Here is a 14,756-nt window from a genome sequence, read left to right as displayed (position 1 = left end):
TAGCTGCGTAAAAGTAGAGCAAAAAAGAGAGTATTAAATAAGTTACCGAGCTTCAGACTCGGCGCATCTCCGGTGGTAAGTTCACTGGACACGGCAGCCGGCGCCGACTCCGAGTGTGGCTGTCGGCTTCTCTGTTTACATCCTTCCTTGAACTCGCGCAGAGCATACTCTCTCTAAGTTGAAGCTTCAAAAACATCTTATCCCAAAAATTCAAAATAATTTCTCGACCTTCGCATATCCCCAGGAAACCACTTTTCTTCCCCCCAGATCATCCCTCTCTCCACGGCCTGAGAAAAGCGGGCCAGGGCCTCCTCTCCATACCTACTCCATATTTTTTCATACGGAGCAACCCCGCTATCATTACGACTCTACCAGGTACGCATTTTCCCTGTATCATATGCAGCAACCTTAGAACCATGCTTTGCGAAGCATATGTCTGACTCAATTCATCTCCAGGATCGCAAAAATCTCGCAGATTAGTGCTTATCCCACCATACACACAGTCTCCGGAACACAGTGCTGCGAGCGCGAGTGACATCATTGTGGATAACATTATCAAGATCATCGTTCATATCATTGCGACAAGGACCAACCGTCAGAAGCGACTTCGCCCGTTCTTTTCCGAACGTTTCATCTTAATCAGATTTGATACGACCAGGCGAATCAATTGGCCCTTTTTTTTTCCGTGAGACTCGGTGCAGCTAAGGATCAGATATCAATCCAGCTATCAGAAGAATGAATCAGAAAACACACGCAAAAATGGCGACCGCGGTCTCATACCCGGTCCTACCGCAAAACCTCCTCATAATTTCCCTGAAAATGTACTTTACGCCTTCGCGCACACTTCAATATCTCCGTGACCTTCTCGACCCGCAAAACGAAATCGTCCTAGCCAAAAACCGCTCCAAATTGCTCCTAGCCCTAATTCCGGATTTCTTGACTATCTACCCATGCGCGGAAATCATTCGGGAATGGGAGTCGACATTACCAGAAACAAAACAAGGGGAGGCGGTGCCGCCGCCGTTCCTGTTAGGTGGTCAGGACTCGTTCTGGGAGGACTTTGGCGCGTATACGGGTGAAGTCTCGCCCCTGTCTCTTCGGGAAATTGGCGCTTCTCTCGTTGAATTGGGACATGCCGAGCGCCGTGACCTGTTTGGCGAAACGGATGAAATCACAGGTAAAAAAGCGGCTGCAGTCTCGAAACAAGGTCTCATACCGCTCGTATGTATCGGTGAACTGAGTGCGCCAGGACAAGTTGCCTCCGAAGCCGTCGGTCTAGCAGTCAGAGAATGCGAAACTCAGATTCGTGCTGTCCTGAGTGCGTTACCGGGCCATGCACCCGTTATCTTTGCATATGAACCTGTTTGGGCTATCGGAAAACCGCAGCCGGCCGGTGTTGAGCATGTTGCTGCTGTTGTGGCGGGGATTAGGGCTGTGATTGGGAAGAGGGAAGGCGATGTTAGGATTTTGTATGGTGGGAGTGCGGGTCCGGGCCTGTGGAGTGAAGGTGGATTGGGGAAGGCTGTTGATGGGATGTTTTTGGGGAGGTTTGCACATCAGGTTGAGGGGGTTAGGAAGGTTGTTAGAGAGGTTGAGGCGACTTTGTCGTAGGCTACCTTAAATTAATGCACGATCGAGGGACGAACATAAAAGAATTTTATAATGATACGTACATAGATACTAATTTTCAAGTTTAGATATTTTTTGCCTCGCGAAGCTCATTCTTTACCCGGGTGACAGTGCCTGTTCCACCAAACGAGATAGCGGTATACATCATCGCAACCGACGCACCCGCATCAAGCACCTCCTGTGCTTGCTTCCCATTCGTAATACCGCCCGACGCGAAAATCGTCTTTGGTGACTCCGCATCACTCAATTTCTGCTTGTAACGCGACACCAACTCTACCGTACGCTCAAACAGTTGTGGACCGGAATACCCACCCGTCTCGGTCATGGTTAGTTTCTCCTTGGGCGTAAGTGGGGATCTGTTGGGTAGAGGGCCAGGTCGTCGGTTTGTCGTGTTGCCGACAATGACGCCGTCGACGCCAGATTCGCGCACAGCGTGACATATACCGTCGACCTGCTCTTCGGAGTCTTCGTCGGGACTTACTTTGACCATGACGAAGGGCTTGGTTTTGCGGTCAATACGTTTTGCAGCGCCCACGACACCCTTGAGGATTTCGGTTAGGGGTCCTGTTGCTTGGAGTCCGCGCAGGCCGGGAGTGTTGGGACTTGACACGTTGACTACCACAATGTCTGCATACGGCGCGATTCGGTCGACGCAATACACATAGTCTGCCGTAACAGCAGCAATATCCGACTCCGGCGTAACTTTGTTCTTGGCAACCTGAACAGCAAGCAGTTTGCCCTGATTCAAACTGCCAGGTGGCACACCAGCCTCACCATTCAACACACGCTCTTCCCCGGCATCACTATACCCAAACCCATTGGCATAAGCGAAGTCACGAACACGCTGTTTCAGAACCTTGGCCATGTGGTCGGCGCCCTTGGAATTCAAACCATATCGGTTAATCATTCCTGACTGAGAGACTATTCTGAATACTCGTGGTCTGGGGTTGCCATCTTGAGGTAATGGAGTGGTGCCGCCGACTTCTACGACAGCTGCACCTAGGGCAAAGAGAGGGTCGGGGATTTCAGCGTTTTTGTCTAATCCTCCCGAAATTCCTATGGGATTGGAAAGAGTGTAGCCAAAGACCTAATTGTGTAAGTTACGATCCACTTAAATAGGTTCTCAGAATGGGTTGTACCTCTGTGCTCAGCTTCCCATCTAGATCTGGAGAACTGCGCTCTCGCGGATGTAAACAAAACTTGTATAGCTCCCTAAGCGCAGCGACACCGGCGTGATGAGCGTCTTCTGCATCCGGAAACCACCAACGAACAAATGGTACGACGATATATCTATGAGCGTTGGCTCGAGTGTCGGTGACATAAAGATAGCCACCAAACAGAGCGACAGCTAGTGAAGCGCGAAATATGAACTTTCGGACCGGTGATTTCTTATTCTTTTTGGTTATTGTAGCGATTGGTTCTGGTTCGGTGGATGCGAATCTTTTGCTGAAAGTTGAGGTAGCTCGAGGGATATGCCGCAAATAGGCTCGCGTCGACGCAGAAGAGATGCCCGTCATTTGGCGTAATCGTGGCATGAAGGTAGCTGCCATTTTTCCTGAATACATGTGGAATTGATTCCTGCGCGTGAAGGCGTTCGTTAGCAGTTACATCATGACTTTATCTGATAAAAAGAAAATGCAAGAGAAAAAAAAAAGCTTCAATTGACTTACCCACGATGTCCCATTACTCACTAGACACACAGAGACTCAGTTCTAGATCCTGCAACATGCCATACGTCAATTGGATTGAGAATATCCAAATATCTCAAGCTTCATTCTTAAGTTTGCGCGAGGAAAAGTTACGTCGACGTGGGACACATCCCAGGGCGGTGAAGCTTCCGCCGCAAACAGCTCTTCTACTACGTAGTATATATTTTGCTTTGGCCAATCAGATGCCTTCATCGTAGTATATATATAAACCCTAACCCTGAATAATGTACTCTGTATATGCCTCCTTACGATGATATCCAGAATGACTTTCTGTTGGTCATGATATTAGGCTATCCCCAATTATTTGATTCTACCTGGAGTTGAGATTAAGATAAATCCAGAGCATGGCCTCAATCCAGAGATCCCTCCGTCAACTGTTCCATTACCAAGGAGCCGAACGACGAAATGGGGAAGATTATCAATGTTCTATATCTAGAACATACATGTTAAACCAGACTAACTAGCTTCGTACACAATTTGAAGGGCCTGGTACAAACGAATAGAGGCAACCACCGTCTGCACCCAAATAAGGTTCATGACTTAGGTCTACGCAGCTCACATGAGCTTCAGAGTATACGGCAACTTGCATATCTGCATACTGAGAAATCAGAGTTCAATAGATCACTCGCTTAAACCGAGAATCTTGTTATTTTTGCCTAGGGCTTGTGATGTTGCATCGGCTAGAGACAGGATGAGCCAGATGACCAGGTCGATTGAAAGCCTTGTGGGATTTGACATCAAGTTGACCGCCGTGAGTTCGCACGACCATCGAGTCAGCATATGTTGTGTCAAAATCTATACTATTCTCAGCTCTGATTTGTCTTATACTGTTATGTGAACCTTGTTAGTAGTGTATCTGCTGGAAACCCTATGGTGAAGCAGAAGGTCACACGGCAGTCGAAAGAGGGAAATACAACATAGTTCATCAGTCAATGGCCCTCTGGGACAATACACCCCATTCTATCTATCCTGTACACATATGTACCTTGGTTAAGTGCGATCGATCCATCCACCCAGCTGGGTCTGAGATGAAATGGGATCCCCGAGCAACCTTCCATGTTACAATGCACGTCTCACCCTACTATTCCACGGATGCACCCTTCCACCCGTGGATATGGAATCCCCAATTTGCAACATCTGGGGCTTCGAGTCGCACCGGAGTATGGAGTGAAACAGGATCTCCATAGTTATTGAGATCTAAGATTATAACACCGATTTCAATGTTGGTTTGGTGAAGCATCGAGTAGCGAGGTAGGTGGAAACGATCATTAAGTATACAAATCAGCGTTTCATTGGTCAATGAAGACTTGCCTTTTAAAATTAACAGAGATTTACAAAGATCGGGCCATGCAGACCATTGGCTGGGAGATCTTCGACTACTTTTGACATTCTGTTAACTAATTTGGGAAAGTACACCGTTTTCTATATGTCGTTTTTCTGAATTAGATAAAGCCAAACTTGAGCAACTGTATTGTTTAAACTTCCATTTGTTTTCTCCTTTGAATATCTATTGTTTGTCAAACGCTCTCGTTGGAAAGAATAATGACATGCGTGAAGAATGCGGTCGAATCACCCAATATAGCCCGGTCACATCATACATTTCGTTCAAGACCGAATCTCAATTTTACTCTCGCAGTAATGCCTCTTAGTAAAAATACCGATACTATTGTCCTAGCAACACAAGAGTGACGACGACGAGGAGGGGGAAAGAATAGCCTTGTGATCTCAACTGAGCACATGCTTTGTCCAACATTCAGAGTCATTAGGGTAGAAACATGACCTGATAGAGATTGAAATTGTACGATATTACCTAAATTCAATTGTGCTGCTTCAACTTTTGTGCTCCCGTCTCATATGCAACTTAATCGGTCATCAACAACGTTTCTTTAGTTCTGACAAATGGTTGATAGATAGAGAAGAAGATGAGAGAACCTCTTCGAAATACTGAAGATGCCGCGTAAACATGCCGGACAGATTTTCTGGTACCTATAGAGCCGTTTTTGTATGTCTGAGGCAATCTCGTCCTCGTATTTTGAGGCTAATGCACTCAATGGTGTCAAAACTCGGATTCCCATAAACCTTAGATACACTGTATGAGAGAAAAATTTTCCGACAGCAAGTGCGCTGCTATATAGGATATGGAATATATTACGATTTACCCCATACACAATAAGAAAATCCAACAGAGGCGAGGAACAGGAATTGTATGAAGGGTAGCGTACCAAATGTCAATTAGATGCAGACTCTTGAAGCCCTTTGGCGGGATAACAATTGGTAACATTGCATGAGGGTATCACTGGTACCTACCGAGATCACTGAATATGCAACCAACTCATGCAGTTATATGGATACTGCACTGTTTCTACATGAAGGTGTATGTCAAGATGGCTTGCCCCATATTTCTGTCACTTGTTACCCTTATCCATCTCTGGAGTATTATTTCCATCCAATGATATTCGGTGGAGGAGGTGCATTTTTGAGTATCGTCAGATAATTGAGTCTCTAATTTTGACTAGACATGTCTCACGAACTTGCATGTGTACAGCCAGTTGAGTGACCAACACATATCGACCGGCAGGATGGTGGATTTTCTGCTCCAATTTGTTGCGTCGATGTCCACACACCGCACTTGTGGTGACAGCAGCGTTCATGCCTTTGTTGATCCAGACGGGAGGGTTGACAGGCCAGGATATCGTCTTCGGTACCTGTCATGGGCATATCCCTGTCAGATATACCGGTATAATGATCTGATATAGGGTATGGTTATGTTGGTTAGCCAGATATAACCCGAAACAAAATGCATTCGCACTCTATAGTTTCTTCAACATGCGTTAATACGACATGCGCGCTAAGCTAGTCTAGTATAGTAGTTTCATATCGCTCACCGTCAATTAGAATGTGCGGTCAAATTGATAACGGATTATGTTTTCGGCTATAAGAAGAAATGTGAAAGAGAAAAAAAGCCGAGCATATGATAGTCATTTAGCTTCGCACAAGCGTGGACAGGTTTGAGCAGACTACCCAGTTAGAACAGGGGTAGAAATCTTGACACGACGCCACCAACAAGTACAAGTAACCGTCCTTTTCCTATTTGTTATAGACATTATCGTTCTGATAACGGAAATCTAAACTGTAGCCCTACTGAAAATAATATTCAATATTCTGAGAATTGCTATTGGGAAGAACGTAAAGATCTGCTGCTATTACTTTGGTAGACACAATGATTAGTATCCCTGACTCGAGTTATATTGGTACTAAACGCCTACTTTGGTAGTAGCTCCTCAGGTAATACCCTCGGGCAGCAGTTAGACATGTCATATACTATTACCATCATACCGCCAAATCTAAGATTGACTCAAATTTCGTATGCTGGACCCAAATGGAAGGAGATAACTTGTTGAAGTAAGACCGGAGGACCCACTATTGAATATACATAGTACTAGTGATTCTGTTAAATCTTGAATTTTGATTTCGCAAGATCTGGTTTTGCAGAATCCATATCAACTTCTGTAGATTCGATTCATTGATGTTACTCCGAGTATCCGAGACAGTCTTGGATTGCATTATCGAACTGGTGATAGAGCCTAGTGGCAAATTCTGAAGAAGGGGATTTTTATTGATCTTTGGCCTAGTTCTCAAGATCTAACGAGTTTCATCATTTTCCGGGGTTTGATTTTGACCTCAAAAAAATATGGGTGACTTTTTAGTGTATAATGTATAGATATTATTGCATTTGATAACCTACTTCAAGTTTACGAAGTACGTCGTAGAAAGGCATATAAAAACAAAAGATTCTAAAATTTCGCCTCTCATTGGCTTCTAATTTCATGCATGCATAGATAGAGGATTTGGTACCGAGGTACACAAAACTTAAAAGAGTATCTTCAAACCGAAAAACGTTAACATAGATGCACTTGTTTTATTAGCAGTACTCTTAAATATCGATCTAGCTAAGGCTGGACCCAGGGACGAACCGTGCCCTGACTAACCTCCAGATCGGGAAAAAACCAATCGGAGGCTCAGGCGGCAACCTTACTGTTACCTTGAAGCTTGGAATGGGAGATCATTTGTGTCAGATGCATTGCATTGATTGCGCAGTGGTCCCAGTGCATGCAAACCTGGCATTTGGTAGCAGCAGCAGTAACTACGGGAAGGAATAAGATTGGAGGACTTTCTCCCCTCCTTCCTTTTTCTCGGGCCAGTAAGCTAAAAAGATGAAAACTCTGATTTGCCTAGGCGTGCCAATTACTTTTGAGTTCGTCTCGCTTAAATCAGCACAGACCCGTCGGCTGGATCTCGGTCGAAGAGTAGTAGTTCGATCTGATTATTCGGTACGGAGCAGACGTAATGCAACGAGCTGACAATTGCTTTCCATTTTCTGTTCAGCCATAGTGATTTGTAATGTGGCGGGTGACTTTATATCGGGGCTTGAGATCCGATTCTCTTTGATAGCTTGCAACCCACCCATCAGTCATACCACATCATGAGGCCAAATACCCACGTCCAATGTAGTAACCACAATCATCTACGGTCGCCCTACTACTATAATTAGACTCTTAGAGTCTCTATACGTCTAACTATAACTATTAGCTAGTTAGTTATCCTCATAGTATGACTCAAGGAATCACTCCTGAAGATTCGATTCGATTGGCTTGATCTGCTTCCCCACACTAGATCCGTATCCACAGCCCCATTTACCTAATCGGGCCGCTAGCGCGCGGCTTTCCCGAGATTCGTCAGGGCTTAGCTGGAACTTTGTTCCTTAATCAGACAGACCATCACGGACACCTATCAATCTTTTGTTTTTTTTTTCACTCCGTGGCTGTTTTCTTTTCTTTTCTACTTCCCATTTTTCCTTTCCCCCCTTTTTCTTCCTAGTATCAGATTAATTAGACTCCGGGTATATCGTATTGCGGACTCCGGAGGCAATACTCACAGGGAAAATACGAGGTTTCCACTAAAGACTTGATCCTATGTATCCTAGTGGCTCCTCTTCCATCTCTATCTATCACATATTGCTCGAATATTCCTAGCACTGGAGTGTCCTGACTCCTGAGCCCCTCCCCCCACACTACCTTGTTGGTCCTACTTTGCGGCTTTTTGAACACCTTAGCTCGTTGCCCTAACTCGTTGACCGTATTTTGGCCAGACCACCTGTCATAATCCTATGGATCCCACGTCCGTGGTAGATTTTCCAAAGTTTGTGTCGAGCCAAACCACACAACCACACCGCACAGAACGTGGCTTTTCCAAGTGGCGTCGCTAGCAAGTAACACGACCACACACTCGTTTTTGGACCGAAAACCCGGCAGTAGTATTTACTCACGTACGTAAGTACTCACATATTTACTTTTTCTCTTGTTTCCTTTCATACGTCCACACAGCCAATTAAATGACAGTCACCTGTGGCTGGCACCATTGACAGTTAGCTGCAGATCAGTCAGTCAAAACAAAGATAGCGAGGATCATGTCAGCCATGGATACCCGACGCTTATTTGACAGCGTCGACACCGCCGCTTCGTGGTTCGTGCCAATGATGCTTGAGATTTACCATGGCGACGGGTAAATTGAGAACACATTGTTGGTAGAGGTTCTAGTTTGCCTTGTTAGGGTTGCACGACAAACATATTCTTCAGACCTTCGTCCTACCGGTTCTCCTCTCATATTAGCCAGAGTGATCTCAGCACTTTTCTCGGGGAGAATTTTACAATGTAACAGGCTTTCATGCTTGAGAATGAACATGAACAATGACTTTCATATTTGGACATCTGCAGGCTAGAACAACAAGGCTATTCTTCAGCTCATCGTGATTATTTCTTAATATCCCTCCAATCCCGGCATTTAAGATGGGAACTATTATTGACGATCCCGCAAATAGACTTGCTGCAGATCCGCACTGATCAAGCTAAGCACCCAGCACCGATCAGCCAAACGAGCACTGCTGCACATGACAGTGGTTGCTCTAAAACTAACGCGGGTGCCGACAGATAACCGTCTGCCTGGGATGTTATGGGCTTCCGCTGGCCCATACTCACTTCTTCTCTGGCAAGTTAACAATGAGATTGAACGTAGACAAGCGGACCGTGGGCAGATAGAATGGCCAAGAAATATAATACACAAATGCTTAATAGAATAACACCAAGACAGAATTCTTCTTGATTAGTGGTATGGATGAAACTTGCATTGCAGGTGGATCTGAATGTGGCTGGCGTAAACACTTCTGCTGGCGTGATCCTCAGTCGGCGTTATTCGAATGGATTTCTCTTGCGCCGCCCATTAACTGGCCCCGATGGAGTTGCAAACATCCGATTGGGTTAGAGTGGTGGCCTATCCGGGAAACAGTAGGTTGTCCTAATTGAGCAAGTGAGTAATTAGGAAAGTCTAAGGGCAGTTTGGAGCGACCAACATGCTAATACCGCCCAAGACATATGCATGGATGTGCCACCAAAGCGGGTCCTCGTCAGTACGTATCTGGCTGTCAGTGCTAGGGCTTCTCCTGCGTCTCAAGTACGATTGCGATTAATAGTTTCTCCATGTAACAAGGCCGTGGTAGTCCACGCTGAAAGGCTAATAGGGAGTCGATAGAATCCCCTGTCAGCGTGCAATGGTGTTTCTCATCGAACGGACCAGTAGAATCTTCATGGAGACAATTTCTCGGCCCAGATGGAGAGCCCGCTTAATTGCGATCGGAAGATCTTGGAAAGTTGGAACTCAATATTGAGACGTATTTGACAGATTGAAGCGCTAGTCAAGATGCGAGAACGTCACAGATGTGTTCTTTTCCTCGAACGCCACCCCCAGGGAAATCCTTTTTAATTCCCCCCTTGAGGAGACACCATTCATTCGTTCGATGCCCTCTATATTTAACCCCAGACGCATCTCCTTTCCATAAATACCTTGATGATTTTTGGCACAGCAGTAAACAGAGTTCAAAGGGAAAAAAGAATAAAGTGGCGAAAGCAAGTGAGCCACAGCACAGAATAACAAGCAGCTTCACATTCGTTTGTCGTTCCAAATCTAGTCAACTCCTTTCACAGCACACCGTACCTTCTCATTCCTTTTCTGCTGCTGCTCTTTCTGTTGTGAGCCCGCAAAAATCCAACTCGAATCGGATCCAGAGATAATCGAATAACAATGATCGCCTCAAGTCACTTGGTCCCTCTAGAAGGACGTCACCATCATCAACATCCTCTTCATCCTCCCGAAGTGGTTCAGCAGCCACGCCGCTTTGCCTGCGATCGCTGTCGTATGCAGAAGTTGCGATGCGAGAGGGACATTTGGAGACCCTCTCTTATGCCATGCAAGCGTTGCCGCAAGGCACGTATAGCATGCACCATCAGCTCAATGGATCGTCCTGTGAGTAAAAAGAAGTCGAAGGATAGAGTTCTTGCAATCACGAGGCCAGAGAAGACAGCCACGATCAGGCACCCACACTGTACTCAAGGCGACTCATCACCGCCAGGAGTACCCGACCAGTTGCCGGTTAACAATACTGTCGGCTTCTACCACGAAGTAATTCCCGACCGGATGGCGATGCTGGGACCAGGGCTGCAGCCAGAAGAATGCTATTTAGTCAACAGTGGGTTTGAAGACTATCCGGTACCTATATTTTCAGGCTTGATAACGCCCCCTTCTATGGAAAATGAGCACGAGAAACAAATGCCATTACAGGCGACCTCCTTCACAATGGCCCGACAGCAGGATTGGACGCCTGAGAGTGATTGTAGCAAAGCCTCGGATGGCTATGAGTTCGATGACCGTAAGCTTTCAACCCGTCCTGCCGCAATTCAGAGATGTGTCGACGAATGGAAAACTAAAATTTGATTCACTATAGCTTTCCCTTGTTTGGATGACAGAGAGCAGTGGTGGGACCAGGAAAATCTCAGAAGACTACTTGATATGAATATGCATCTCCTAGACTGTCAGAGTCTGGTAGCTCAGGAACTCACCATGTTAGGAAATATGGATGCAAATGTCGCCTTGAATAACCTTGAGGCGGCATCTCGGAACGTGCTACGTTACTCACAACAATTTCTCGAAGTTGTAAGAGTGTTCGTCGATAGCGGTCTTGCGACAATGGAGACCGTATTCCCCGGCTCAATGGCCGTAAATCCATTCGTTCCTCAAATTCATACGCCAGCCAACTCTCGACGTCCTTCGTGTGTGCAACAGACACAACAGACACCAGGCTCTGCGATCGAGCCAATCTTGGTTTCAGCAGGAGAGGCTACTATGGCCCCTCAGATCAGCCCCGTTGCTTCATTCACATCATCCTCTTCCGGCCAACCATCGTGGCAGGGCACCCCATTTGAAGATGTTCAAGTTTCATTGATACTAGCCACAATCAACTGCTATACCTGCTTGGTTGGCAGTTATCATATTATTCTCTCCTACCTCCTTCACGAATTAATGGCTGTTGTAACTCCAGAACATAGTCAGTCTTCACCAACATTTTCGGGCTTTGCTGCTGCATTCGCTGCCACCGCTCATATTCAACAACCTGATCGGGACTCGCAGCTTCGACTGATTTATCATAACTCTATGGGTATGCTGGCACAACTCGAATTAAGCCTCGGAATCCCTGAACAGCATTGTGTTGCTTCATGGGCATTGACCTTCCCAGGCGTTGGGCAACCTCATCGTCACGAGGGAATTCTTTCTGGCTCTGTGGCTGGAATCCTTCTCAGCACACTTGTTAACCAAAAATTCGGACTGTGTGTCAACGGGCTGGCCACAGGCAAGAACTCGATGAAGGAAGTAATCTCAACTATCAACCAGCTCCTCGACGCCGCTCAACCTGTGACTCAAGTTATTAGCACAATGAAACCATAGCAGCTAGAGGACATCAAGCATTGCTTCTCAACTTACCTATTGACACCTTTCTTTCTTCTGTCTCTCCACTTCCCAGAGAGAAATCCGTATCTGATAGTATCTTCTTGTCTTTTGATTGTCTTCGTTTTATATTAGTTGTTTCTTCGACTTCACTTTATGTGTTTTTTCAATCACGCGCAGCATCGGGGAAATGGCAACAGAAAGGAAAATACCGTTAAAAACGACCTGAAACTGTGGAGTGTGTATCAAGATTTGGATTTGAAATGGAAACTAATGTGGGTATCAGATCTACCGGTTTGGGGATCTAGCATGGATCATGAAAATGGATGTGGATATGAATGGGATATGGGCGCGGACTTGGAAGATGGGGGTTCTGGTATATGACAATCTGCATGGATGCGGACAACTGGCGTTTGATACGCATCACTTTTTTTCTCCCAACAATTTTTATGTTCTTTCGTGATTCTTGAACGACTTGATACGGGCCGAAAATTTGCTTAAACCCCCCGAAACAACTCTTTGTTCGGAAGCATTATTCTTGCTCTTCGATTACTGTGCGTACTGTTACTGTCACTGTTGAGCATGATATGTACATTTATATATACGTTCGAAAACACTGTTTATAGCATTCTAAAGAGGCCATCTATGGATCTATCAATCAAAAACAATAGATCATCACCATGATAGAAGAATCCCCTGCTTCCATCAAATTTTTCATTGTTCTCTATGCAAAGTTAATGCTACAATTCCATGGGACACACGTGTGAACAATCCAATATAGCCTATATATTATGACTAGTATACCAGAAATTACCCCTCGCTTATATTATTCCACCTTAAAGGGTAGTATAACCTATTTTTTATCAATGACAATCAATGTTGACAAATAATTAACTCCAATATGTGCCTCATTCCTACTTGTCTACCTATATATCAAATATTACGTATTTGCAATAGAATAGTATTCATGTATGTCATCAACCCAGTTATTGTTTCTTTTTCTCCATCAAGGGGCGAAGTTAGGTTGATCTCACAAAGCTTCTGTTCGAACCACGTCACTCAGTACGGAGAGAATATAAATCGAAAACTATTACTTAAGTTTAGACCATGGCTAAATTACAAGGATATTCCATGTCCGTCATGAATTGACATAGAAGGCACTGGAACACAACGTACTCCTGATAAATTGCCTAATTAGGTAAGTGACAGCGAAGCTTGGTCACCAGAAAGGGCGAGCGAACGACCCCAGAAGTTTGATAGTCTGCACATATTGCATGGGACTTCTCACGACTACCCTTCCATTCGCCATGTATAATATGCTACGTGGCCTGAGAAATAGTTCAGCACAGAGTGATAGACAGTGTCCGAACATTTAGGACAGGACAAGAACGCATCGGGACGACTATTAGAAGAAAATTCTTGATTTCTGACATCTATACCAGGAATCAAAGCTGAAAAATGCAAAGGATGAAATAATAGTAACCCCATGGACCCTCATATTTGGGTTCGACATGCCACAGAAGTGAGATGCAGATCTGGTACACATGTATCACTTATGCCAGCTTGAGGGTTAGGTTGGATACTATCAGTATAACTAGTTGGTGCGTATGACAAGCCTATCATTATGGATTCTTCTAGAGGGAACTAATTTGTAGAGGCGATTATCCACAATGACTATTAGCTACGCAAATGTGATATATCTACAGGCTAAATGCAAAATAGTCAATTATCCCGATAGCAATTACTATGCGGGTAGGGTGTATGTTGATGACCGATCATCAATCAAATTCATTTGTAACAGCCCATCAGTTGTTAAGAAGCACTAATATTGTCAGATTATATTATGTGCAGCTTCTTCGGGAACAATTTTTTTTTCTAACTCTCTTCGGTATATCAGTCAATTTTATTACTCTTTCGGGATACTGTTTGTATGTGTCACATTGACCTAGTAGACTGCTCAACTGCATGTAAATGTACACTATATGTCCAGTGGATATATTGATAAGCAGATGAGAGAATATCAATTCGCATATTTTCACCTAGGTATATATGCACAAGTGTCGATCTTCGTCAGAAGAGCTATAACCTCCATTTCTGCACTCTCCCGACTCAGATCCACTTTTTTCAGGGGGATTGCACACTCATAGTTATATGAATAGAAACTTCTTAGCTAAGTCGAAGTCCACAACTAGCAACTAACTATATTGCCTAAGACAAACAGGAAGACAGTACTAAGACATAACAATCCAGCCTCTGTGATATGGATTTGATCCTAGGCTCTCTACTAATTTTATTAGTGAATCCTCAAAGGAAAACCCTACCTGTGAGTAAGGCCTTATAAGCTGTGTGCTGTATGCATAAGCCCTAGGTGAGTTACACTGGATGCATATCCTTTTCCTTCCTCTACTACATTTGGCCGACACAGGAATTCTATCAATACAAAACCATCAACATGCAGGAGAGATCTCGAGCCTCCAGCAATGTCTACTTGCAATTTGCGAGTCCCCCGTATCCGGACGGAAGTCTCATCAATGCTGAGAAAATTAGGGGTAATGCAGATGCTTCTTGTCTATACAAGCTAGCTCG

General features: G+C 44.9%; 3 protein-coding genes across 3 annotated transcripts; 2 read left to right on the top strand and 1 right to left on the bottom strand.

The window, feature by feature from the left end:
* Nucleotides 1-759: 759 nt before the first annotated feature.
* On the top strand, nucleotides 760-1,611 carry EYB26_003549 (uncharacterized protein; the record flags this gene model as incomplete). The annotated part of the gene is made up of 1 exon (XM_054262849.1): nucleotides 760-1,611. One exon carries the CDS (start codon nucleotides 760-762, stop codon nucleotides 1,609-1,611), a length of 852 nt encoding a protein of 283 aa, XP_054118824.1.
* An 82-nt stretch (nucleotides 1,612-1,693) lies between these two features.
* Nucleotides 1,694-3,313, bottom strand: EYB26_003548 (uncharacterized protein; the record flags this gene model as incomplete). Its single annotated transcript, XM_054262848.1, has 3 exons — nucleotides 1,694-2,716; nucleotides 2,769-3,207; nucleotides 3,300-3,313. 3 exons carry the CDS (start codon nucleotides 3,311-3,313, stop codon nucleotides 1,694-1,696), a joined length of 1,476 nt encoding a protein of 491 aa, XP_054118823.1.
* A 7,159-nt stretch (nucleotides 3,314-10,472) lies between these two features.
* EYB26_003547 (uncharacterized protein) lies at nucleotides 10,473-12,170 on the top strand (the record flags this gene model as incomplete). The annotated part of the gene is made up of 2 exons (XM_054262847.1): nucleotides 10,473-11,097; nucleotides 11,173-12,170. 2 exons carry the CDS (start codon nucleotides 10,473-10,475, stop codon nucleotides 12,168-12,170), a joined length of 1,623 nt encoding a protein of 540 aa, XP_054118822.1.
* Nucleotides 12,171-14,756: the final 2,586 nt, after the last annotated feature.

The sequence above is a fragment of the Talaromyces marneffei genome, chromosome 2 (genome assembly GCF_009556855.1).
Source record: "Talaromyces marneffei chromosome 2, complete sequence".
Classification (NCBI taxonomy): Eukaryota; Fungi; Ascomycota; class Eurotiomycetes; order Eurotiales; family Trichocomaceae; genus Talaromyces; species Talaromyces marneffei.
The sequence above is the reverse complement of the archived record's forward strand: the minus strand, read 5'-3'. Positions and strand labels throughout refer to the sequence as shown.